Here is a 25,731-nt window from a genome sequence, read left to right as displayed (position 1 = left end):
AACCCCGCCATAAGCGAATATGTTGTATATTCTATGTTGCTGACAAATACCCAAGTCTCTCCAACAACTTCCAATTTAATACTACATTTCATTGTGCAAACATTTAAAGTCCCGACTTTGAAACGACATAAGGCCTGGGCAGGCATATCATCTTCACAGGCCTACATTACAAACATAATTTCCAAATCAATTTCACTGTGCGAGTAAGGCCTATTTAAGATTGCACCTGAAATGGCATACGGCCTCTCGCCAGGGTTGTGGTGGGAATTTGTGACAACTGAGCTTAGCGGGCGGCGAAGTGAACGCGTCAACCGGAAATATATATTTTTTTTTTCATGAAATAGGCTATGCTTTTGTGAAATTTTATAGGCTATATAGAGAAAGAAAAAAACCCGTTATTAACCGGTTTTGGGGATTTTAGAATAACGTTTCTGTTCCGGAACAGTTGAAGACCATTTGGTTTTCGTTTCCGTTTCCGTTTCTCGTAAAATTCTGTTCGTTTTCGGTTTTCGTTTTCGTTCCTTGAACCGGTTCGGAGCCCCGACACACCCACACACCCACACACACACCCACACACACACACACACACACACACACACACACACACACACACACACACACACACACACACACACACACACACACACACACACACAAAAAATGCACCCAGCACAAACACACACACACACTCACACCTGCACCTTTGCACACACACAAACATACACACACCTGTACCCCCGCACAGAACACACACACACACACACACACACACACACACACACACACACACACACACACACACACACACACACACACACAGAGTCCACAGAGGAGGAGTTTGGCTCATCACTACATGTCCAGCACACATGAGTGAGACTGCTGTACTACGGTGGGATGGTGCAGGGACTGAAGTGACTCCACTCTGACTCTATTCCTGCCCCTGATACTGTCTACGACGTGATGTGTGTGTGATGTGTGACGCTGTAAAGCTTTGTAAAGTGTTTCTGACGAAAGCCAGGCCATGGTTTTTAGCCCCTTTTTAATTTGGAATGACAATATCCACCTCATCCCTAACTCTCCACCTCAAGCTGGTGTGTAGTGAGCGTTCTGGCACCGATTGGCTGCCGTGCATCACCCAAGTGGGTGCTACATATTGGTGGTGGTTAGTGAGGTCCCCCCTTCACTTTAGGCGTCTTTGAGTGTTATTAATTATTATTATTCTTCATGTTTAACCTCTGTTTTCCTTTTATTCCTAGTCTGTTTTAAATAGTTTTGAATGATGACGATATGCTCTGTAAGGTGACCTTGGGTGTCTTGAAAGGCGCCTCTAAATTAAATGTATTATTATTATTTATTATTAATATGTATATATACATCCCGGTGGCCCCTTCTGGCCACCATTGTACACTGTATTGTATTGTATTGTATTGTATTGTATTGTATTGTAGAACGACTGTGTAGCAACTGCAGTAGCTGCTATCATGGCTGTAACACGGGGAATTGATTGACTAGCGATTGTGGTACTTGCACTTGGTTCTATGAACATCCTTTCTGTACCGACAGCGATATATTGATGCACTTCTTATGACAAATGTACTTATTGTAAGTCGCTTTGGATAAAAGCGTCTGCTAAATGCCCTAAATGTAAATGTAAATATAAAACCAAAAACCAATAAGATATGTTCCTGTAGTGTTGCCGTGTGTCTTATCACTGTCATTAGTTATTACTTGTTATTATGTAGTAGTTTACTACACTACTACCGTGGCTACATAGTGTAAGATGCTTTGTGCGCGCAGTTGGCACACGCATCACAAGGGAAACCATTTTGTCTCTCTCTCTCTCTCTCTCTCTCTCTCTCTCTCTCTCTCTCTCTCTCTCTCTCTCTCTCTCTCTCTCTCTCTCTCTCTCTCTCTCTCTCTCTCTCTCTCTCTCTAGTGTGGCTGGCAGGAGGGCTCGTGCGCTGTACGCCTGTAAGGCTGAACACAACTCAGAGCTGTCCTTCATCGCGGGGACCATCTTTGAGAACGGTGAGTCAGGGGGAGAGGGCGGGGTTTTTACAGAAGTGGCCTAACACAGCCCCAGGAACGGGTACCTGACCCTGAACAAGTGTCTCCCAGGCTGTGTTTTTGAGTCTGGTCATCACAGTGCAGGCTGAGAGAGTTCATGGATTGCAGCGTTATCCCAGTTTACCGCAATGCTCTCTCTCTCTCTCTCTCTCTCCACAGTGCGTCCATCCCGGGAGCCTGGCTGGCTAGAGGGCACCCTGGATGGCAGGGCGGGTCTGATACCAGAGAACTATTTGGAGTTTGTATGACCCAGGTTCCCACTGGACTGGGGTCTTGGGTTTGGGGGTGGCGCTGGACTGGGGTCTTGGCTTGTTCCCGGACGTATCAATACCCAACTGAAAGAAGAGTGATTTGACTGCAAAAGATACATGAACTAGAAACGCCTGGAGGACCAGGTCTATCCAACAGCTGTTCAGACAGACAGACAGATGGATAAATGGGAGGAGAGCAAATCCTTGCAAGCTAGAGGAGACCACAAAGAGGGGACAGCAGACCACTTGAAGTTGCACTGGAAGAAAACGAGATGAGACCAGCCCACACACACACACACACCTTACCTTTATAAAATGCACTGCCACCTTTTAACATATCTCTGCATTCTCAGTAGGAAGTATTTCCCTTGATGTATTAAAGCGAGCGATTAGGTCGAACTCCAAATGACTGAACAATTCAAAAACAATAAGGAACACAGAATGCTTAGAAATCTGGATTCTTCAAACTTTTGTTGTTTTCCAACAATTTTCACTCGGCATGAGAAGGAGTGTTTTTCTTTTAACTTTGGCTGATAGTTTCTAGTGTGTGTGTGTGTGTCTGTGTCTGTGTCTGTGCGTGTGCGTGTGCGTGTGCGTGTGCGTGTGCGTGTGTGTGTGTGTGTGTGTGTGTGTGTGTGTGTGTGTGTTTTAAGCACTTGCCCTGCTAGAGGAACTGAGAACCCTGGCTCAACCCAAAGTAATTTATTGTTGGTTGGAGCTGACCTGCTTTGAGGCTCCCATGAAAAAAAAAAAAACATTATTTCCTCTCATTACTGAAATAACTTCTCCGTGCATTGGTTATTGGTCGTAATTTTATATGAGAGAAGACACCATTTTAAATGTGAAACTAGACTACTTTGTTCCTACATGTTATTTATGAGTTTTTCAAATGCACAATCCTGGACTCAATGCTATTTTAAATTTTATATTTTCTTTATTTCTTAACTTTTCTCTGGGAGGGGGTTATTATTGAAATTGTAAATACAGTTTTGGTAGGGTGCTTTTTTTTAAAGAAATTTATATTTGGAATTTTTTTGAGCCTACTAACTTAATACCTTAGCATGTCAGTTGTTTCCTCAACCTTAAATCTATGTTAAGATGACAATGAAAAACAATAAAATAAAATTCAACTTCTCCATATGGTCCCCTGTTTCTTAATGATTCATGTTCACAGAATTTATTAGAAGTGTAGTTGTAGCTACGAGAGAGATGCATGCTGAAGTGGAATATTCCCTCTGGTACTAAAGCCTCTTTCATACAGTTACCTTATTAGTCGTTTATAGAATGATATTGAATATACAATTATAGTTGTTTGTTTGTAGTTAAGAGCAGTTGTCTGAGTCTCAGTGAAAGATCCTGCTGCACTAAACACGAAGGAATGGGACAAATTTTATAATATATAGTTGCATATGTTAACTAAGTAGCGGTAAAAAAATAAAGTGTTCAACTGGCTGGTGTTTAAGGCCAAAGCACGCACAGTAATTGCCCAGGGTGGTAAATCGTCCCTGAAGACCGCGCACACGGGTCTGTTGTGTGTCTGTGAGTAATTGCAAAGCACTTTGAAAGCACAGCCTCGACGTTCGCCGTATTACGGTAGTTCAGTCACCCTGTGGTATTGCAGCACCTGTGTGTTTACATAGAATGGCTTGTGTCATTGAGTAGGGAGTGGGAGTGTTGAACGACCAACAGGTGAATGTCAAACTTCTCATTACCAAACACTGGGCCATGTCCAACTCAGAACCTGTTGACACTTTCGGCAAAACAATACACTGTTGTTTTTTACACTTTTTTGTTTTTATTTAACATTTATTCAAATAAGTGAAATATTGACAATGACTCCAGAAGAGGTCAATTACGAAAGTGATACAACTATTCTTTCTTTTTAAACAAATAGACATTTCATATATACCTTTTATTTGTTGTTGTTTTTTTATACATAAGATTACATTTACAATAACTGAAATACGAACAAAAAACAGACTTCCATAAAAGCCATACCAGTGAAACATCATCTGCCCTTGAGTCTTAAAGATAGTATTTGAATGTACTTTATACAAAATATACTTTCATGACCAGTAAGAGGGTAGTGCAATTTGTCTGCAAGATCTGCAAGATTTTCTTTCACATGATTTCTTTATTTCCCTGCCAAAGCAATCCAGACTCTTCTCAGGCGTGTGTGTGTGTGTGTGTGTGTGTGTGTGTATGTGTGTGTGTGTGGGGGGGGGGGGGGGTTCAACACGAGATCATCAAACTAAATATAGAAGGTCTTTATGTCTGATATTCCTTGGTGCTACTTCATACACATCTGTTCGAATACTCTGTTGTCAACTCTTAAAGTATATGTATATATTTATATATTTCTGCTTTGGTCATTGATGTAGAAAATGTCCATTCAAGGGACCCCCCACCGATACTGACATCGTTATCGTCTCCCCTAACTTTAAAACACAGTGATTATTCATAACGACTTCCTGTGGGGTTGTTAAAAATGACATTTACATTACAACGTGCCCATGTTTAACACTTTGCAAACGTAAGCAACACGACTACTTTATCAAACACAAAAAACAACAAACAGGAGAAAAGGGGTCAGGGCTCTGGGACATTTTTTGAGACTCAATGTACAAAAAGATTGAGTAAAATGATGGATACCAAAAAGAGACTAAGCTGCTGTAATACAAAATGCTGAGAATATCGTTTCAATATATATTTTTTTACAATAAATCATAAAAAGCATTGATAATTAAGTCTGTTCTTCCTGAATTTTAAACCCTTTGTCTATGGCTCTCAGACTCCATCTCTCTCAAGGCCTTTTAGTCAAACATTTCAAATATGTCTTTTTTTAAATGAAAACGTGAAGCATAGGAATATACAGGATTTTTCCTTGAAAAAATATTCTGTAATATCAGATAGGCGCTGGATATATATTTACCGTTATGTACACTTATGGCCATTTCAGAAAGAAGCAGGCGTATGAACACATCGAGATGGTTAAAGCTGGTTACCAGAAGCACCGCCACCTGAAATACAAAATATTGTAATACTGTATCTTTAAAGAAACAACATTGTCTTTAATTATTAACGATAAGAATCCTGCCAGGGAAAAAAATCTATTGACAGAGGGAATTGGATGAAACTAGGATCGCCCTTAGGGAGGAAATAAACACAGATGGACGACCGCTTAATGGCCACAAGATACTTTGTCTCGTAGAATACTGGCTCCCATGCACCCACAACCTGCCTTCACCGACAGCTTCAGCTAGCACACAAAATACTTGTCTCTATGGCAACCTATTACCTGCAATTCGGAATAGCATACATTAGCCTTTTTCTTTCTCTGTAAAGATGTATTTGGGACAATGGGTCAAAGGGCATAATGGGCTGAGTAAAATCACGGGTCAGAAACTAAACCACATGTGTGGCTCTTTGAGAAGCCACTTGAGTATGTTAGGTAGGTTTGTAGCTTTGCTACTTCGATAAAAAGCAACACATGCACTACAGATGAGTGCAGCTTTGGATATGATAGGGTACTTCTGTGCTGATTTAATAGTACAATACAATTTCTAACAGTAATAGCATACTGACAATAAAAAATAAATCTGGACCAAAAAGTTTAGGAGTACTTTTTTAAATATATATAGATTTATATATAGATAATTTTTTTAATATACATAAAAAATACGGTTTAGTTTAAATAACAAAACAGGATCAGATTTTCATAAATGAGCACCCTGAAGCCAAGTTTTGATGACAGCCACAAATGACGGACAACTTAAGTGGTTAACTGACAATAACCACTCCATACAGACACCTTACTCTGGGAGTAGAAATGAACTAGAAACAATTTGATATTTGATTTGGCACTGCTATAATACATCCAAGTGAAGGGGAAAACGGCTTACAGATTAACTCATTGATTGTGAATATTTCCACCAACCTCAATGATGGAGCGCTCAAAAATAATGATCTTGCCAAATAATTTCAAACACACTTCTTCATAGTTCACTCTTTTTGTTTTTAAATATATTATTTTGATTTCTAATTATTAACAATACGTTGTTGTTTTTGTAAGAATATAAAGAAGGTGAAGCAAAATGCCAAGGTTGATGGGAAAATACAATGTAAGAAAGAAAGATCTTTCTCGCTCCCGCTGTAACATTCTGGTTCACCTTCATATTGTGCACAGAGGACTTTTGCTCACAAGCAGGGTTCTCCTTTTTAGTTCCCTGATTCCTCGGTTCTTAATATCTTTATTCAAGATAATGTTCGCAAATACAAACTGTTGACGAGGACTAGATAGAAACATTTGTATTTGATCAAATTTTTAAATATTATAAATGTAACCAAATTTTACTTTACCATAAAAATTATATTTATTCGTTTTTTAATCACAAGATTAATTGGGGGCTAGATTTATAAAAAATATATATTGATCATTATCACCATATTGCCTGTTAGCATTGTCTCACGTGCACTATGTTACGCTGTCCAGACAGTCACACTCACACATCCATTCCCCCAGGACTAACTGGGAGTCAACCTTCCCATCAACACACATTTGCATACCAGTGTGTGACCTCATCAAAAGAAATAGGTTTAAATAGAGAAGCTTCAGTTTCCTCAGAACTCACACCATGCAAACGAATCTAACTGAACTGCAGAAAACAGAACCAAACTCATTGAGAGTCAGGGAGTAGAGCCAAAACATCAAATAGAAAGATGGGTGTATTTAGATTAAAAAATATAAGTTCCTGGAACACCAAGGTAGGTCTTGTGTTGAATGACAACAAGTCAATTGGGACTGAATTATGGCTATTTCCCAACACCAAACACTGACCTGAAATCTGATTCCTTAACTTGCATTTACTCTGTCGATTTTGGTAGTTAATACCCAGTTATGGATTTGCATATGCATGAATTGTATAGCATGGTATATTTGTACAAACGTAAATGTGTATTAGCATAAAAGCCGTTATTGGTTAATCATACATTTGAACAGCTGATGTAATCGTTTGACAATGAATGGAGATTAATGATTTGACCTAACAACCATTTAACTGAAGAAAGGAACACCTTGATTTTTCCATATGTAAAAAGTAGTTACAAAATAATGCATCTATTTCTACGTGCTACAACCCCTGTACTGTTTACTTTTGTTTACATTTCGGCATCATTAGATCAACCAGACAACTTAAAATAAAACTAAAAGAAAAGAAAAAGAGTGGAAATTACCAACAAGGAGCAAAACAATAAATAAGCGCAAAAAAAGAAAATAAAGATTACGCCAACCTTTTTTAAATTCCTATGCAAGTTTGTCAGCAGTTCAGACAGTATGGCTATAAAGAAGCCTGAAAGATTAAAAAAGGCACAACTTTTTCCCTTGTCTGATCAATTCGGTGTAAACATTTGTCTAGGCGCATGTGTGTCCGTGTGTACACTGTGTTGATGCATAAAAAGCTTCTACTCCTCTCTTTTCCAACGGCCAGGTTCATCCAAAAAAAAAGTTCCTGCTTAGTGAAACCTCATTCATCCACTGCTGAAATCATTTGTAGTTTTCTGTCCACACCATAACACGTTTTTTTACTCTCCATTCCAAAATGCAGATCTGTGTGTGTCTGTTTAGACGCTCTCTCTCGTTTAGTTTGTCTTTGTTGAATTTCCTCTCATCTCAGAATATTCCTCTTGCGACTCGAGTGTGAACCAGTGTCACTACATTTCTCTGTACGGCGGTGGCGGTGCTGGTGGGGCTGGGGGGGGGGCAGGGTGGCGAGCGGGGGGCCTGGCAGGTATTAGACTATGGGAGCTGGTGTCACGTTCATGAGGAGGTCCCCTCACAAGGCCGCCGGAGGCAGGAGGGAGCGCAGGCTGGTCAGACTTCTACAAGTAAGTATATACGGTCTAGACGTAAATATACATATATCTGTGTGTTGTACGTATCCATGGTTACCAAGGGGCTGAGCAGAGCCACGGGGGACGGGGGACGGGGGAGACGGGGGGTCCCGGGGGACGAGGTCCTGAGTACATTCTGAGCGTCGACGCCCGGAGCTCCGTGGGCCCGACACCCTCACACCCTAGAGGGGTGGGGTTACTTGGGCGTGTGTGTGTGTGTGTGTGTGTGTGTGTGTGTGTGTGTGTGTGTGTGTGTGTGTGTGTGTGTGTGTGTGTGTGTGTTTGTTTATGTTTTGGGGGGGCGGTGTGGGAGCCTTCAGTTACACCCACAATGGAGCTACGGCGTGAGTAGGGAGGGGAGAGTGGGTGTGTGAATACATCTGGTGTGTCTGTGTGTGTGTGTGCTAAACCCACGTAAGATCAAAGATTGGCAACAAGACGAAGCGGTTATTAGAGGGCCCAGAGACAGCTGCAGCTGTGTGACCCGGGGGGGGGGGGGGTCCCGGGGCTCTGAGGCCGGGCGTCTGAGGCCGGGGGTCTGAGGCCGGGGGTCTGAGGCCGGGGGTCTAGGGGCCGAGGGTCTGAGGCCGGGGGTCTAGGGGCCGAGGGTCTAGGGGCCGAGGGTCTAGGGGCCGGGGGTCTGAGGCCGGGGGTCTAGGGGCCGAGGGTCTAGGGGCCGAGGGTCTAGGGGCCGGGGGTCTGAGGCCGGGGGTCTAGGGGCCGAGGGTCTAGAGGCCGGGGGTCTGAGGCCGGTCCGCCTCCAGAACCTTCTGCTGGGATGCTTGGTCAGCGGTTTGGTAGCTAATGTGATCTGAAGCGGGCTTAAGAGCGAGCCAACACCTGGACAGCTCTGCAGACCGCAGGTGTGTAGGGGGGAGGGTGAAATAATAATTAACAAAGGCCTCAAGCTGCACACACATGACAACATAAACATAGCTACTGGGGGGGGGGGGGCCCGAGGGGGGAGGATAAGAGATGGGTATGTAGGTCCGTGTGGTTCCAGGGTGGGTGGGGGTGGTGTGTGTGAGTCTCTGTGGGTGTGGGTGGGTGTGTGTGTGTGTGTGTGTGCGTCTGAGCGGGGGTTAAGGGGGTTAAGGCATAGTTTCACAGTCGAAGGCGGTTCTATTTGTGGTGAAAGAGCAGGGGCTTGACGGTGCCGTCTTTGATTTTTGGTATCTGGTTGGTGATGATCTCGGCCAGCATCTCGGGGAACTCCACGCTCAGGGACTTGTTGACGAAGGTGTAGAAGCAGATCTGCAGCAGGCCCTCCACCATCTGGCCCATAGGGGAGGAGACGTCGAGGGGGTTAGACACGGCGCTCTGCGGGATGTCAATGGGCTGCGTTGATACAGCGCTTCTCTAGCCAGTGGCCAAACAAAGCGCTTTACAACACTGCCTCTCATTCAACCATTCATACACACACCGACGGCGGAGACAACCGCCGCAGCAGTCAGGGTGAGGCGTCTCGCTCAGGGACACCTCGACACTCGGCTAGGAGGAGCTGGGGATCGAACCGGCAGCCTTCCGGTTACCAGCCAACCCGCGCTACCTCCTGAGCCACGCTCCCCGATATGAGTGTGGCATGGGGCGTGGCTGCTAGACCTCGTGTTACAGGGTGGAAATGAGTGGAAGATGTTGCCCAGACGAATGAGCGGAGAGTTTGTGTTTTATTTTATTAGCAGAAGTGTGTGTGTGTGTGTGTGTGTGTGTGTGTGTGTGTGTGTGTGTGTGTGTGTGTGTGTGTGTGTGTGTGTGTGTGTGCGTGTGTGTGCGTGTGTGTGTGTGTGCGTGTCTCTCTGACCTCCTGCATGGAGTCCAGGAGCTTGGTGAGCTGGTAGAAGCGCTGCCAGTTCTGGCTCGAGTTCTCTTCTCTCTTGACAATGGCCTTGCCCAGCTCCTTGATGTAGGTCATCCGGATCTCATCAAACACAGGCTGGCTCTTCAGGCCATCCTTTGGTACTGCACACACGCACGCACGCACACACACACACACACACACACACACACACACACGCACAGAGAGAGAGGGAATAGGTTAGGTGGGGCTGATGACCTGGCACCGGCTCCTGTCATTGGTAGCAAAACTTGTATCCAAAGTGACCTAACCGTTCATTCACACATTCACACCCCGACGGCGGAGTCAACCACGAAGGACGACAGCCAGCTGGTCAGGAGCAGGCACGGCGAAGTGTCTTGCTCAGGGACACCTCGACACTTGGCTAGGGAGGAGCTGGGGATCGAACTAGCAACCTTCTGGTTACTAGTTCACCCGCTCTACCTCCAGAGCCCCATGCCGCCCTGGACACAGATAACTGAGCAAAGACCCTCCTCGCTCACAGCTTGGCCACACGGTTGGGCCCATTGGTTTGCTGCCAGAGGGTACGGCTGCTGTATCCATGCATAGCACTTCACGGGGAGCGTTTCACAAAGGCGTGCATCCCACTAGTGCTCCACCCGTTTGGGTTTGCCCGGCCGCGCCCCGTTGTATTACCGCCCGCGCTGCGTGTCCCCCCAATCTCTACCTTGCGCCCGCTTACTACTCGGTCTTCACTGGCCGTTAAATAAACATCAACAACATGTATTTGTAAAAATGGTTTCCATATGATAGGGTAACAGTTCAAATGCACACAGCCACACACACACACACACACACACACACACACACACACACACACACACACACACACACACACACACACACACACACACACACACACACACACACGCCTGGTTTGGTGGCGATCACTGATCAAACTGCATGCAAAATAAGCCGTGTCCTCAGATCCCCTGTTCTCAGAAGCACTGAGCCAGAGGAGGAAGTCAGAGGCTGGCAGGCCCTGTGACCTTTAGGGGGGTAGACGAGGTTAAATACGACCGCTGAGCCCTCCAATGGATCCTAGCCAAACAGGAGCCACGCGCCACAGTGGACCAGACTAAAGAGCATGCAAAGTCAAACAAGGCAGCTCAAGGTCCCCTACTGATTTACATAATCAAACAGCTAGCCGACCCCCCCGGGGTGGAGGGGAAGGCGTTGGACTCTGCCCGGTGTGTTTTCTGCTTGGGCGTTAAACCACGAGATGTTTTTCTTCTCGGTAAAATGATTTCCCTTTCACACCGTCTGCCATACAGATACACTTGCAGGTTTGTATTCCTCGCCTCTCTGTGTTAGCAAAGGCTGTCGCTATTTTAATGGCAGACAGATTTGGCAGAAATGTTTTGAAACCTCCCCCTCCCCACACCCCCCCACACACACACACACACCTGTTTGTAACAGGAGTTAGTGTTGAATTATATTATCTTGTTCAGGCGTACCAACACGTTACCGAAATAAGCAGTACTACTCCAAGGAGTAAACGGCAGCGAGTAGAGCGAAACGCAGTGCTGAGGCACAGTGGAGGTGTGTGGACAGTCCGAGTAGAGCCACGACGCCTCCACGTCCAGGGAGGGCTCCCGAAACGCCGCATTAAACGGGCCCAGAGTACGACTGATTAAAGACTGTGGTATCTTAAGCATCAGAAAGTATCGATAAGCTCCGACATTATCGGTTCTGCTCTCGGTACGACAAGAAATGACGAAAATATATTGATGATTTATTATTGCTACATAAACGTAATCGGGCACATTTTATCTCGTCAACTCAGTTTCTTTTCTGAAACACGATTCAAACATTTGTCTATGATGCATTTTTTTGCTCTTCCCAATCCGTCTCTCTCTGGTCGAGCGTGTGAGTGGGCCGCAGGGCGGGGCAGATCCACAGCCAGCAGCTACACACTACATCATAGTTGATGTATTGTATTAAGAGTACCGTTAAAATACAGGATCAATAAGCAGTATCGATAACATTAGCATAATTGTGTAAATCATAACGCTAACCAATCCCTGGTTACGTTGCAACGTTGCTGGGGACAGCCGTTTGAGCATTTTGATCGCGGAGCTTTGCAGTTTTAAAGTCGGGGGACACACAACAAATCGCACAACATAAGCCGCATCGACTACATGTTTGGTCGACACTGACATGCGATGACCATGTCCGAGGAATGGCTGACAAAAAGGAATGGCAAACAAAAATCCCGTGACTCGAGTCTTTCGTGAGTTTCATGACGCAAAAGCCGAAAAAACTAAGCCAAAGGTTGTCTTAAAAAGGAGCTTGATTGAGACGGACTCCCAAAGTGTTAAGCTGTTAGCTCACGGGGGACAATGTCTTTGACAGGCAACGCTTGCCGTGACCTCTGAACCCCTGCGCTTAATGCTGGACGCGCAACGTGCTTTCCCCCCGGCCCCTCGTGTTCAGAAGGTTTGAACTCTGCGGACACAGTTGTGCGCCCGTGGAGAGCTTTAAGGAGCTCATTCTGCATCCACCTCATGCATCGCTCTGTAATTAAATCATTCTCGTCCCCTTGGTGTGACCTCCCTCTCATTTTGCAGTTGTGGTTCCGGCGGGATGAGTTAACACAGAAGGATTTGTTGATGGAGCAGATACATCAGTTAACAAAATAAATAATTCAGTAACACTTTAGAATAACGTTCAGTCAAAAGTCCTTGGTAAGCCTTTAACCAAAGGCAAAACATAAAAATACATTTGTTAGATTCTGATTCTAACACCAGGTCTGATATTGTGTCAGACCTGTGTCAGATGTGTATTGGGTAGATCAGCCTGCCTGACCGTCGAGGGGACTGTACCAACAGATGGCTGGTCTATCCATGCATCCATAGGTCACTAAAGGGGCTATGTTAGCATAGATTGTAATGGCTAATCAAGATCCGCCCTTGTGGTAAAATAGGGCACCTTTAACATAGCACTTAGCACAATTCTCAAAAAGCTAGCTCTAGCAAGTTTATAATATTAACATTGTGTTGTCAATTCTTATTATTAGCTTGTATTGTGAAGTTGCTTTGTATTTTAACTACAGGTATAATTTAGAATTTGTAAAAAACTAAGCAAACAGTGTTTGTGAGCCACTGCCTTCTCCGAAGGCATCTCTTAAGAAGGGAGGCTTTTTAGAGGTAAGATGGCCTTATCTTTGCCTCCGAGTTGTTTTTAGGATCCTTTGCATTATTAACTTGAGTGGAGATATCTACCAGCAAACCCATGGATTTAATATGTAACCCATCATTTTTATAGTTTGGAGTCAATTTGGACCCTTTTAAAGAGCAAACAAGATCAAGCTTGGTGTGTTTCTACTGCTTTCTGAAATGAAATGAGGGCTGAACGAAAGGAGAACAACAGTACAAACCCACTCTCAGAGTGCACCTGCTGTAGGCCAGGCCCAATGCCATGAACAAACTGCACCTAGAGACCAACTGGAAAGGATCTCAGAGGAGGCAGGCAAATATATTGATAGCTGACTTCTACGGTTGACTGATTTTTAAGCGTTTCATTCTCACCCCGAATAGATGGCAGACACCAATTTTTTTTTGAGTCATTTGTCAGGTTGAGTCATTTGCCTCAACCTGTCTGTCTGAGAGACGCACTCTGTGCTATTTTAATTCAAGGCTTTTTGGCCTACATTTGGAACAGTGCTGTTGGCTTGTTATTGTGGGTTATTTTAAGGCTAGATTATCAAAACCGATGAATTAGTCGGTAAGTCCACACCATTGATTAGCGGTTGGGCGGGTGAAAAAGACAAGCCATGTCTTGTCTTGAATTGTCCCCTTTTCAAAAAATATAACTACTATTGCTTTGCCAAAGTAGTTAGCAGGAGTAAATGTTACTAACGTACACAATTGAATGAGCTGCGTCTTCACCTTATGCCATGACACACTTATCAGAGGGTACTTTTTGTTGTTGTTCCATAGCTAAAGCTTTTCTTAGTTCATTTTCATCTTTGACTGAATGCTCAGGGCCCTATTTTAATGGTCTGAAACACAATTGAGAAGTGTTTTGCAAGGCTGCGATATTTGCTCGAGGTTATTATTGTTATTATTATTATTTTAACGCATTGCAAAGCCTACTTCGTTTATTCATGCAGCCCCCTATGGATATTATATAAAAAACATTTTTTTGCATATTTGTGCTTTGTATAGCCTACTGGTGTGTAAGCTTATGTTACAGTTCCGACCTGCCATGGTATGTCAAAATAGCAACACCAACTGCACTATCCGCTAGTGCACTAAGATCAGGCATTTTTCGGTCAGTTGCGCAACTGCTTTATCGATCTGTAAGATAGAACCATGCATCATTTGAGCCGGAATACGCCTCTGCTTTTGCTCACACGCCTCTCAGGGCGCAAGTTTAGCGGCGTGAATTTGCTGCGGGGGGAAATCAGCTTTGCGCCGGGTGCAAATTAGCAACGATACATCCGTGTAGAAAGTCAATTGCGCTGGGTGCAAGAGAGGGCCCTCAGACTGTTACTTCTATGTATACACTCACTGGTAACTCACTCTAAACGTCTTGCTCGCCTGCAGACAGAGCAAGAACTTCTTCTTGCCCTTTTCACTACCTGATCATAATTAAAAGGTGTTGTCTGCTTTAAGAGCTATCATTTGAGTGTAATTGGTTGGAAATGACCATGTCATCCGTCAGCTCGTGCGTGAAATGCTTTACGAGAATATCTGTTCTGGGTTGACTGCCTGCAAATCTTCCCTTTCTGGGTTCCCCTGTCGCCATCTCACCGGTCAATCACATGTGTGCGACCTCAATGCTGCCCACATGTGTGCGACCTCAATGACGCAAGAACCCAAGAGGGCAGGAGCAATGAGGGAAGGGATATGTTTTGTGTTGATTAATAAAAAGACCTTTCTCTCTTATGCCCTATCTCTTCAAAACTCTTGAATGTACACACTCACACACACACACACACACACACACACACACACACACACACACACACACACACACACACACACACACACACACACACACACACACACACACACACACACACACACACACACAGTAGGAAGCAGTTCTATTACCGGTGCTGAGCAGCAGTAGGACCTTCATGCACAGGTACTCGTCGTAGGAAACCTGGAGTCTAACAAACTCGTTGGAGATCTTCAGCATCTGCTCACACTGGTCATTCATAAAGGGCAGCTTCATCCTCTCTCTGGGGAGGGAGAGAGGGAAGGAGAGAGAGAGGGAGGGAGCAGAGGGAGGGAGGGAGAGAGAGAGAGAGAGAGAGAGGGGGAGGGAGGGAGGGAGGGAGGGAGAGAGAGAGGGAGGGAGGGAGCAGAGGGATGGAGGGAGGGAGGGAGGGAGGGAGGGAGGGAGGGAGGGAGGGAGGGAAAGAGGGAGGGACAGAGTCAACAATGCTGTATGCTTTTGTTGTCCGATGTTTGCCGTCTGTTGGCATACACCAAACGTACCATAATGTAATTGTTGTCGTTGTGGATGTGCAATGTTCATTTGCTGCTTATAAATGTTGGCCTTTTGCGAATTGCATTCCCGGTTTATCAGCGCTGGGATAGTGGGGTCTTTCCAAAGTGGAGAACTACAGCAACGAGAAAGTCCTTGAGGTAGGACCGGAGACCAGAGCGGGTCCAGAGCGGGTCCCTCCAGCACAGTAGTATTATACTTAGCAGGTGTTCTTCTGGCGTGGAGTAGTTCAAATGGATTGTATTCTGGTTAATTTACCTTTTTAGATTGAAGGTTGATTGATTCGACTGAAGGTTGAAGACCAAAGAAAAGCGCATCACTGCATCAAAGACTTATTACCATGGTAATTATCAAATGCAAATGTTAGAATGGACTTTATTTATTTTTAGAACAATGTTTACGTCAATTAGTCTTTCTGTGTGACTAGATGCCCAGGAACCTCATTTTACTTAATGTCATAGTATTGCGAGTGTGTCAACTTTAAATCCTGAACTTTTATCTTCCCATTTGTTTAGTTTCCTGTACTAAAGTAAATGTCTTACTGTGCGGATGAAATAACCGCTTTTATAAATAAGAATAGTTAAGTGTAGCATCAGCACTCGTATAGCGAATGCTAATCCTAAATACAAAGCAACAAGCTGTGGTAACATCACTCTAGACGTTTTATCCTGAGCTCTTACTCGTTGATGACGAGGTCGGGCGCGAAGCAGAGCATGTTGCCGTTGCACTGCTCATAGGATCTCCAACCGAGGCTGAAAGACATGAGGAAGAGCCACGAGCACTGCAGCAGCGTCATCTGGTCGTCCAGGTGGAGGTTACGGAAGCCTGAGGAGGGACACACAAAAATGAACTCTTAACTTTAAAAAAAAAAATGGTGCAAAGTCATACACAAACTAGAACTCGATTCTGCCTAATAATGTTGAATTCTCGGTGAACCAAGTAAAAAACCTGAAATTTCAAACAAGGTCATGGAAACCAACCTTCAACCCTAAATTCTTTGAAACACATTCTTCTGTTTAATACTTTTGTTGGAGTTCGACTCGTTTGTCTGCTGCGCCTCACGCAATCGTTCAAATTCTCGTTTTGAATCTGTGCTACAACCAATCTGCAGCCGAGAAGGCTCAGCACGCCTGCAACACGGCGTCAGGACTATTGTGGGACAACGTTTGACGAAAGATCCACCTCAGCCCAGGTAATGGCCCACCTGGCCGGTGGGTCGGGATTGGGATTGGGATCAGACATTAACTCAGCCATTACTGTCTTCAGGTTTCATAAAGCATGTTCGTCAAGTGGCAGAGCAGGCTCCACGATAAGCACCGACGTCTCTTACGAAACGTCAGAATGTGGGCCAGCAAGTTCTACAGCGTAAGGTGATAAATCACGCAATCCTTTTGGCACGGCGACTCTGTCAGGGCAGAGGATCAGACGAAAGTCTTCAGCTCTTTTCCCACAGGTAGAAGAATTGCCTCTCCAAGAACGGCTCCACACAGCTTGCACGGCATGTTTAGCCCGTGGCTCAACTGTGCCTTTTTTCGTTTCCTTTTTTTCCCAAGAGCAACTGCCTCTGAGAAGCAGCAGTTCACATAACCTCTTGTCATCAGGGAGCCCCCCTCCTTATCTCCGATCACACAGCACCGGCACCACTCTGTTTTCCGGACCAGTGCCACGACAGAGTGTGTTTTCTCCTGGAGCACACTTGTTTTTTTTTTTCCTCTCTAAAAGCTCATCCGTGAGTTTCCCGAGACCGCCCACATCCATGATTCACCGGTGATTACTCAGAGCGAGGAAATCAGTGGGCCCGTTCTTGCACAAGCGCACACGTGCAGATGCACATGTGCAAACACACACACACACACACACACACACACACACACACACACACACACACAAGCATATTTCTGAACTAAATTTGAACTCGAATGCAAGGAGACGTTTTTCCCTCTCGTACCAGGCAGAGACTTGGCCCACTTGACGGCAGAGATGACCTGCTGCCCTCCCAGCCTGTTGAGCGTGGTCATGAGGCGCGTGGACGTGTCGGGAAGCGTGTTGTCGTAGCCGGAGTAGACCACCTCGGGCTCGATGGCCTTGAGCAGGGACAGCATGGTGGGCACCAGCTGGGGCATGGAGCTGGGCACCAGGGCCATGTTCAGCCCCCCGTTGGGCAGCCCGGCGCCGCCGCCGCCACCGGACAGCACGTCCCCCGCCGCCGGCAGAGCGGTCGACGTCTGCTGCACCTTCATCTTGATCAGCTTCTTGTTCTTCCTCGCTGAGTGGGGAGAGGGGAGGGGGGAGGGGGGGGATACAAAACAACAGAGCCGTGGGTTCATCACAGAGAACGGTACGCCGTGCCGCCCTGCAGGGTATCTGTATCATTGTGACACAAAATGAGTCAAATAACAATGCAGCAAGCGTAAATATAAGAGGAATAAGACGGTTATAGATAAAGCGCATTTCGCAATGCATATACATTTTCTCTTGGTAGAACATGTCCTAAGGGGGGAAGGGAGAAAAGGTATTACATGTTATGCCTTTTTAATTTCCCTTCCTGTTGGCTTTTCTATGGCAACAAAGTGCTTTTCCTGGAGGGAGTCAAGGTCAACTGGTCTGATGCACTGCAGTCCCTAAAATCACTCAATAGCATTAAATACTGAGAGCATTAGCCTGTTTTAGTTTTTAGTTCCTCTTACATGCGTATTCTCTGTCTCCCAATCACACACACGTGACAAGGACACACATTTATGCAAATGCATGCCTCACTAATCCTCGAGGCACAATCGACACAATCATTTTACACAATGAATCATTCGTTTATGATTAATTGTCATAAACCTTGCTGCCACTCATATTGAGTATAGCTCCATCTCCTGTGTCTTAACCACTGGATTCGTGTCAAAGCTCAAATCTTCTCCTTTGAATGGGTTCAAGGCAGGGAGATGACGCCAGCTGCATTTTATGGACTCAAATTACCAGTCCTGTAATGAATTAACATTAACCAGGAAAATGTGCAATTTGGGAGTTAAATGGTGGCCGATGCCACTACATTGGGTTGATACAGACAGGTGCTGTGGCTGAGTGAAGACGTGAAGGACACCGAGCAGGAAGAGAGGTCTTTACAGTGTGGAACACTGAGGCTACAGACACGTGCTCTCAAGGTGAGCGACAGACACTCGTCCTTATTGAAAAGCAAACCATGGATATGGTAAAGAACATGGTGTTAACAAGGGCACTTGGGAGAGCTCCTATTTGATGACGAGAGAGAGAGAGAGAGAGAGAGAGAGAGAGAGAGAGAGAGAGAGAGAGCGAGAGAGCAGTGTGGTGGAAAACCAGAGGAGAGAAAGACAGAAGGGCAAGGCAAGTGACACCAGGGAACAGCGAGCGACAGGGGGCCCTGACGACGAGATGCGGATGTGATTCAGTGGATGTCTCCCGTCTGAACCCAGGTAGAGAGGGTCTGCGCTCACCAGGGGGGAAAGGCATGTTATGTGGTGCATTTAATGTATGTATATATATATGTATATGTATATATATATATATATATATATATATATATATCTCCAGGACTACAAACGGACAATCAACAAAATTACATACAGTGTGATAATAAGAGTTTCTCTGAAAGGGCTCACATTTATCATAGATAGATCCTAGATAAGAGTGACAGGAGGACGGTGCGGGGAGTTAGGCGCACAGTGAGTCATACAGGGAGAATGTGAAAAAAAACAAATGCCAAGAAATTAGCCCTTAAATATAATTACACTCATGCAATGTGGAATTATATCCGGAGGGAGCACCTTATGTGACCCATTAGAGGACAGCACGGTGGATGCCATTTGATTATTTAATTATTATTATTATTATTATTTACCCAGCGATGTATCTTATTAGCGTCTTAAAATCATTGATGGTCTGTCACGTATCTGTGGAAGAGTTTTGACTCACAGCTTCAGTTGCCAGGCTTAACCGTCACCTTTCAATACTTATATATTACTTAAATAAATTAAGTCATATTACAGAAAAAAAAGATTGAGTAGTCCATATTTTTAATCCAACCAACATAGCAGAAGCCCATTTAGTTAGAGAAATTATATTTTCCTCAAAGTAAAAAAGTGGGTGTTGCAAATAGTAGTTGCCTGGATATGTTTTCTGACTGAGGGGGATGTTATATTCTACAGACACTGGCTTAGATAACGTGTTTGACATAATATAAACTTGGATATCCCAGGGTCAAACTCCAAACAGCTGCTGTTTACCTTCCAGATTCATCCCAGCTTGAAGGCATTTTCGGAAGCGGCAAGCCGGACAGTTCTTCCTGCGGATCTTGTCGATGATGCAGTCGTTCCTGCCCGCACACAGATAGTTGTGTTGCCCTGTTTGGGAGAGAGAGAGAAGAGGAGGAGAGAGAGAATAAGGGAGGGAAGGAGAGAGAAATAGCTAAAATGGTTTAAGAAGGATTAGCTTTAGCTGGGCATATTGGGACTACACTGACCACCTGTTGATCCCAAGCAGACCTGACAAAGCTCTAGCATGTGCTCACCTGTGGTGAGGAGAGGTCAAGGAGCTGCTGCTATGACATCATTATGGAGCCTTCACATTACAACCATACCTCTTTCATCATTTGCAGAAGCCCCAACTTGCTGAGCTTTGACCCTTTTGACATGTACATGCTTCAAGGGGTAATCATAGCATTGTGGGAAGGCTTGTTGGCTTCTGTTCCATGAAATCCTGCTACTCCGATTCTTTATTGGTTTAAACACTCAAAATATGAACACTTTCTATCCTCCCTTAGAGCCCATAACGTATATAATGATGTAGAAATGCCCCCTTTCCCCTCAGATGCACTCAATGGCTTTGGTTTGGTTAGATATACACGACTGGTAGGTACACAGCCGTGCAGGGTCTTTGAAGAGAATCACCAACTCTGCCAAGGCCACAAGGCCACACTAGCCCCATTATGAAAAGATGCATGAAAGAAGGGTTTGTACGCAAACCGCCTGATGAGTATCATATGAGTCCGATTTTTTCACATCCTTTTGGCTGGTTAGTCCTCACATAATTTTGGTTACACACCATAAATATACAGAGACACAGGCAGCCAGGCAGCTTCACTGATTCCATCTGAGTAACAAACCTTGTTTTGATACAACTGGGCACGGAAAGGTGTTGAAAGCTGGAATTCAATCAGGAACCTTCCAGAAGGTTCTTTTTGTGGGTTCGTGTAACTTATTGTGCCTCACATTAGCCCAAAAAAAACACAACACACAGGTCATTTATATCCATCTCCAAATGAAACGCAACCTCTCCATAATTAGTCTGCGGTCAAGCAGGAGTCCCAACATGCTAATCCATTAAAAGTGTAAATAGTTCCTCAAAAGAGCTTAACATGACGGCATTCCCGCACACCACGTGAGACACGCGCACTGCAGCTATGTCTCCGTGATCAGCAGACTGGCACCTCTCCTCGGCAGAGAATAGACAGATCATCGGCCTGCTCAAACTATCCCAGTGCTTATATTGTACGACTAAACCTCCACGAGGCGGTCTGCTGTGGTTCTTCTTGAGTAAAAGTGGTGGAGAAACATGTAATCCAAAGATCTGTGGGTTTGTTGGATTCTAAAACAAGACCTGGAAACTTGCGGAAGCGCCAAACCGGAGCAGCATTGGTACACATTTGTCTCTTAGCCACCCAAAAATAGATCATGCAAATCAAACACCTTTAAGTATGAGGATCATCAAGAGCTGGTATCCGATGGAAATGAAACGTTCAAAATCATTAAAATAGTTTCACATGTAAACTATTTTAAAGGTATATAATTTATTAGATGTATATTCAATGGGTAAACCCTAATTGGGGAAATAGATAAAAGGTAATTCTCATCTATTATTTATTTCCATTGACTTGTTCTAAAGCCCATAAAGTTCTACTCGATGTTGCAGAACACAGATTATGCAAAAAGCCATTTGAAATAATGTGTGAGCGGGCATGAGAATCTATAAGCTCATCGAGATGTTTTCCTATTTTTATCATGATCCAATTGAATACACGCTTGAGTTACATGTTACGTCAGCAAGATGGAAAACATAGCTGCTCACATTCCGTCAAGACTGCAGCCAACGTATCATACGCAGTTGCAAGGGTACAAATCGAGGAGCTATATATAACATACAAATTAAAGTAATGCTGCTACAACTTCTACTCAAGAAATGTGTCCTCTCTGTTCCTTTGTTCTGTTTTGTATCTCTCCCATGTGTTGTTTAACATGCGTGGGGGAAGATTGAAGTTATACGATTTCAAAGATTGTCCAAACACAAAGCGATTTGCCTTTTAACTGCGGTGGAATCAGGAAGGAACCCTGCAGAACCAGCGAGCCTGCTGTTGGAAACCCACGCTCCTAATCTGCCAACATACTGAGCCCTTGTCGGCTGCGGTTTATATCCCAGGGTCATGAAAGTCAGCCACTTGCCTTGTGGCTACCATGCTGGCTTCTTAGGTAACCATTAGCTCCCAAAAAAGTCGGACTTTCTGACTGTCTGGTCAATGGAGCTCGAACATGGTACATTCTGTCTGGGAGTCAAACACAACTATGCAAAACGTACACAAAATGTATAATCTTTGTCCACATTAGAAATGTCGAGTGACACTGCAGGAATTATCAGCAATTACTGCTTTTTAAAAAATACACTCTTCATACATTACAGCAGTCTTGGTTTATGCACTGTTCCCAACCACAATCTACACCTTCCTTGGGGCACTCGTATCGCCTTTTTCACAACTTTCCAGAGAAACAACGAATTGGACCTGATCCCATTGATATGATCTGCCTCTAATCCTACTGTGAGCCGCTAACTACACAAACACGGCTACAAAGCACCGCTATCACAGCAGGTTGAAAAGCTAATGCAGCTGGTCGGCTCCCTACTAGTCTGAATGTAATCACAGACATGTAGACACAGACACTAACATGTTTTTGCTTAATCCGAGGCACATCATAAAAGATAAAGATAAAGGTAATTCTACGACAACAGGAATTTTACAAAGTCAAAAGCTTTTCAAGAGGACCTTGATATGTTTTGCTTGTTTGCTTGGTACATTGTGCACAAATATTATACAGAAATACATAAAATATATTTGACATAATTACATAGTCTGATTGATTTGGTAATCATATTTACTAAACGAAAGACAATAATCAATAATGTACTGTTATAATGTTCTGTCGCATCTGGAGACCTCTGTCTATGTCTATGAATTGAAATTGAATAACCCCCTGAAAAAGTATGCTTAACATCAATCATTGCCAATTAACATTTACTCATTTGTTAGATTAGCTGCAGACATTAACATCTGAATCACATGTGAGAGGGGTTCCTGTTTTAAGTCAATCAAGAACATTACAATCAGCTGAAACTCTAGTTGGTATAATTAAAGGTGTATTTATTTACCATCTGTGTTTTGTCTCGCCCTCCATCCTTCAGCATAGAGACCAAACCGGAGGACAGCAAGGGGGAGAAAGAAGAAAAACCATACCGTCACTACCTCTGCCGACAACAGACACAGTCACAGACATCATTTTATCATCACTTACAAATGCAGGCACAGTTAACATGTATGAGCTTTACATAAAGGACAATTTTACAGAAAGAAAAGACTCAACAATGCAATCCCTTGCATGAGTCAATGTTTATCATTACTATCACCAGCACAAGGGAGTGTTTCCAGAAAGCGTGCTAGCAATAAGCCTCAGTAACACACGTCCAAGACGTGTGTTAATGTACGACCAGCAGTTGTACTCTGGTATGACCCTGCATGGACGCCCCCAGCACAGCTCAGCCTATCTCCGCCTCGGACCACCTCAGCCCAGGGTGTGGTGTGTTCACGTAACCTTTTAAGTTTCTCCTCCATTGTTACTTCATTTCTTTTGTTTGGAGTACACGTGGCTGACAAGGACATTTGTCTGACAGACATTAGTTAAAACTCAAGCTGCGTCTTGCATTTGGAAGATGCATCTGTATACATCAAGTTGAATAGATGTCATAAACAAAAAATAACTGTTTGGTGGGCTCGGCCCCACCAAATAGCAGGCCGTGGCCCACTCGCCTACCATTCACTTTATATTGGAGCGTGCTCACATGGGGCAAGGGATTCTTTATTTTAAGCACCTCCATCGACCAAGTGGAGAGCTCCCAGCAGCCGCCGCTGGAGAGAGGGCGGGGCCGCTGGCTGGAGGCGCCACACTGGAGGCCACTCGCTCGGTCGAGGCCCTCGGTGGGCCGAGCTGTCACGTCCCAAGGTAATGCACGCGTATGTTTCTGTTTGCTCTTGACCGACCCAAGAAGAAGTTGAGGTATTTGTTTTTAGCTTTTACCATTAAATGTCATATTTTGAAATACATCTGTTTGTAACCGTTTTCTGTACACTATATTAAAATTTTGTACGACAATGATTAAAATGATGAGTGACATTTTGACGTTCCATTTGAGATCTGAGGACTAACCAGGTTCTCCAGGGAGATGAACGCACCTGACAGCAATGGCCGAGCAAAACGTTCTTGAAAGGAATTTTCTCGGAAGAAAAAAACGCATCCCCCATGATCACTTTTCTTTACGGGTTTGCCAGCAGTTGTATAACCGAAATGCATTAAACTCTCCCAGATGAATCATTGCTACAAAATAATTGTGAATGAGTGTAGAACATCAGGGTTAGAGTTAAAAGGTACAAGTATGTGTACATAGCAAACTAATCGCTTAGAAGGATACAAACGTTCTACGGCCTCACAAACATCCAGAAACACTTGCATCCCTCTACCTTCCCCCCTGTCCTCCTGGTTCCAGGTTCCTGGTTCCTGGTACCAGATATCCTGCCTTGTTCAGGTATCTAAGAACTCTTCTCCAAACAGCAGAAAATGATTGAAGCCCATTGGCTCCCATCCTGAGTGGCGGTGCACAATTCACATTGTAATTTAATTTGGATTTAAATGGCAATATAGTGCCATCTGGTACAAATTATATCTCCATTGTATTATATTGTTTTCTAAAATATTTATATATGTGTTGTAATTCTGTTTTACCTCCCTAATTGTCTGTTTTTGTAAGTTTGTCATTTATGTGAATGGTGCTGCAACACTTAATTTCTATTTGGAGAACAAATTAAGTATCTCTATATTCTATTAAAGGAAAGTTGAAGCAATTATAAAAGGAAAACAATTATAAAATCTAATATCATTGTCACATAATCGATGAGCCTACCGCGATTGTGTGTTATTTTCAGATAATCAATTCATTACAAAACAAACTTCTACAGGAAAATTGACCTTTTGACCTTAGGCTTTGCCCATTTCGCAACGCAACAGTTTTTTTTGGAAGTGTAATGTCAATATAAACTTCTAAACAAAGTGGCTCCAAGAAAGAGGACATTGATGCCAATAAAATGGCAAACATTGGCTGCCTTAAGTCAAACATAACAAATAGCATGTGAACTGGCATTGCTCTGATCGTATCAGCAACTGTATTTCTATGAATTCTGATTCAATATATGTTGCCAAATTAGTCAGCAATCCACCATTGTGTAACAGGAACCGAATCTGCCTATGACATATCTGCTGTGACCGTTCTGCCCTGCTTCATCAACTGTCTATTTGATCTTTGCTGTGTCGATGAATGGATTGTATTGTAGTGTTCATACATTTCTGCTGCTATTGTAATAGCGTAAAATAGTTGCAAATCCTCAATCAGGGACACCTGTATACATAAAGGTTCAAAACACCTTTATGTATGGAAAAACCTATGTCAGATTTACCTCTGTACATAACGGTTAAATGCAGAAGTATCCATACAACCTCAAACGGGCTTACCTATATACATAAAGGATTACATAAGAATTCACACAATTTCATATGACTTTGTGTCTTCTTTAAATACATTTTAGGTTGAATATTGCTCTTGAATAGTTATAGTAATTCGTCATAGAAAATATAAATTACACCCAACTTGGTTTTTTTCTAAATTGATCATTTGTAAGAGTTACTAGCTTGCTACGTGTAAACATTTGTTAAATTCCCAAATGAGCAATATTCTACCTTGAGGTGAGAACTAAATATCTCACGTGACTTGGAGTAAATTAAACAACATACTTAAGTGCAATCGCGAAGAGATCAGTTTTGTTCCCTTTATCGGCACCTATGGCCAAAGAAATTTTTCCCTTGTACACACACA

General features: G+C 43.9%; 2 protein-coding genes across 7 annotated transcripts in view; one reads left to right on the top strand and one right to left on the bottom strand.

Moving 5' to 3' along the window:
- Nucleotides 1–3,695, top strand: part of LOC130385222 (rho GTPase-activating protein 26-like) — a 76,362-nt gene extending 72,667 nt beyond the window's left edge. For all 3 annotated transcript variants that reach the window (XM_056593628.1, XM_056593627.1, XM_056593626.1), the window contains 2 exons: nucleotides 1,937–2,028; nucleotides 2,227–3,695. In XM_056593628.1, coding sequence (XP_056449603.1) covers nucleotides 1,937–2,028; nucleotides 2,227–2,315 — 181 coding nt within the window. In that variant the 3' untranslated portion in view covers nucleotides 2,316–3,695. The remainder of the gene's footprint in view (nucleotides 1–1,936; nucleotides 2,029–2,226) is intronic.
- Nucleotides 3,696–9,227: 5,532 nt separating this feature from the next.
- Nucleotides 9,228–25,731, bottom strand: part of LOC130385221 (glucocorticoid receptor-like) — a 72,149-nt gene continuing 55,645 nt past the window's right edge. For 3 of the 4 annotated variants that reach the window (XM_056593623.1, XM_056593622.1, XM_056593624.1), the window contains 7 exons: nucleotides 22,963–22,989; nucleotides 19,773–19,889; nucleotides 17,471–17,788; nucleotides 16,203–16,347; nucleotides 15,123–15,253; nucleotides 10,009–10,166; nucleotides 9,228–9,482 (listed from right to left, as the gene is read on the bottom strand). In XM_056593623.1, the coding sequence (XP_056449598.1) occupies nucleotides 9,330–9,482; nucleotides 10,009–10,166; nucleotides 15,123–15,253; nucleotides 16,203–16,347; nucleotides 17,471–17,788; nucleotides 19,773–19,889; nucleotides 22,963–22,989 (1,049 nt within the window). In that variant the 3' untranslated portion in view covers nucleotides 9,228–9,329. The remainder of the gene's footprint in view (nucleotides 9,483–10,008; nucleotides 10,167–15,122; nucleotides 15,254–16,202; nucleotides 16,348–17,470; nucleotides 17,789–19,772; nucleotides 19,890–22,962; nucleotides 22,990–25,731) is intronic. The other variant, XM_056593621.1, reaches the window with a different exon arrangement.

This window comes from Gadus chalcogrammus, chromosome 7 (genome assembly GCF_026213295.1).
Source record: "Gadus chalcogrammus isolate NIFS_2021 chromosome 7, NIFS_Gcha_1.0, whole genome shotgun sequence".
Lineage (NCBI taxonomy): Eukaryota > Metazoa > Chordata > Actinopteri > Gadiformes > Gadidae > Gadus > Gadus chalcogrammus.
This window is presented reverse-complemented; position numbering and strand designations above follow the sequence as displayed.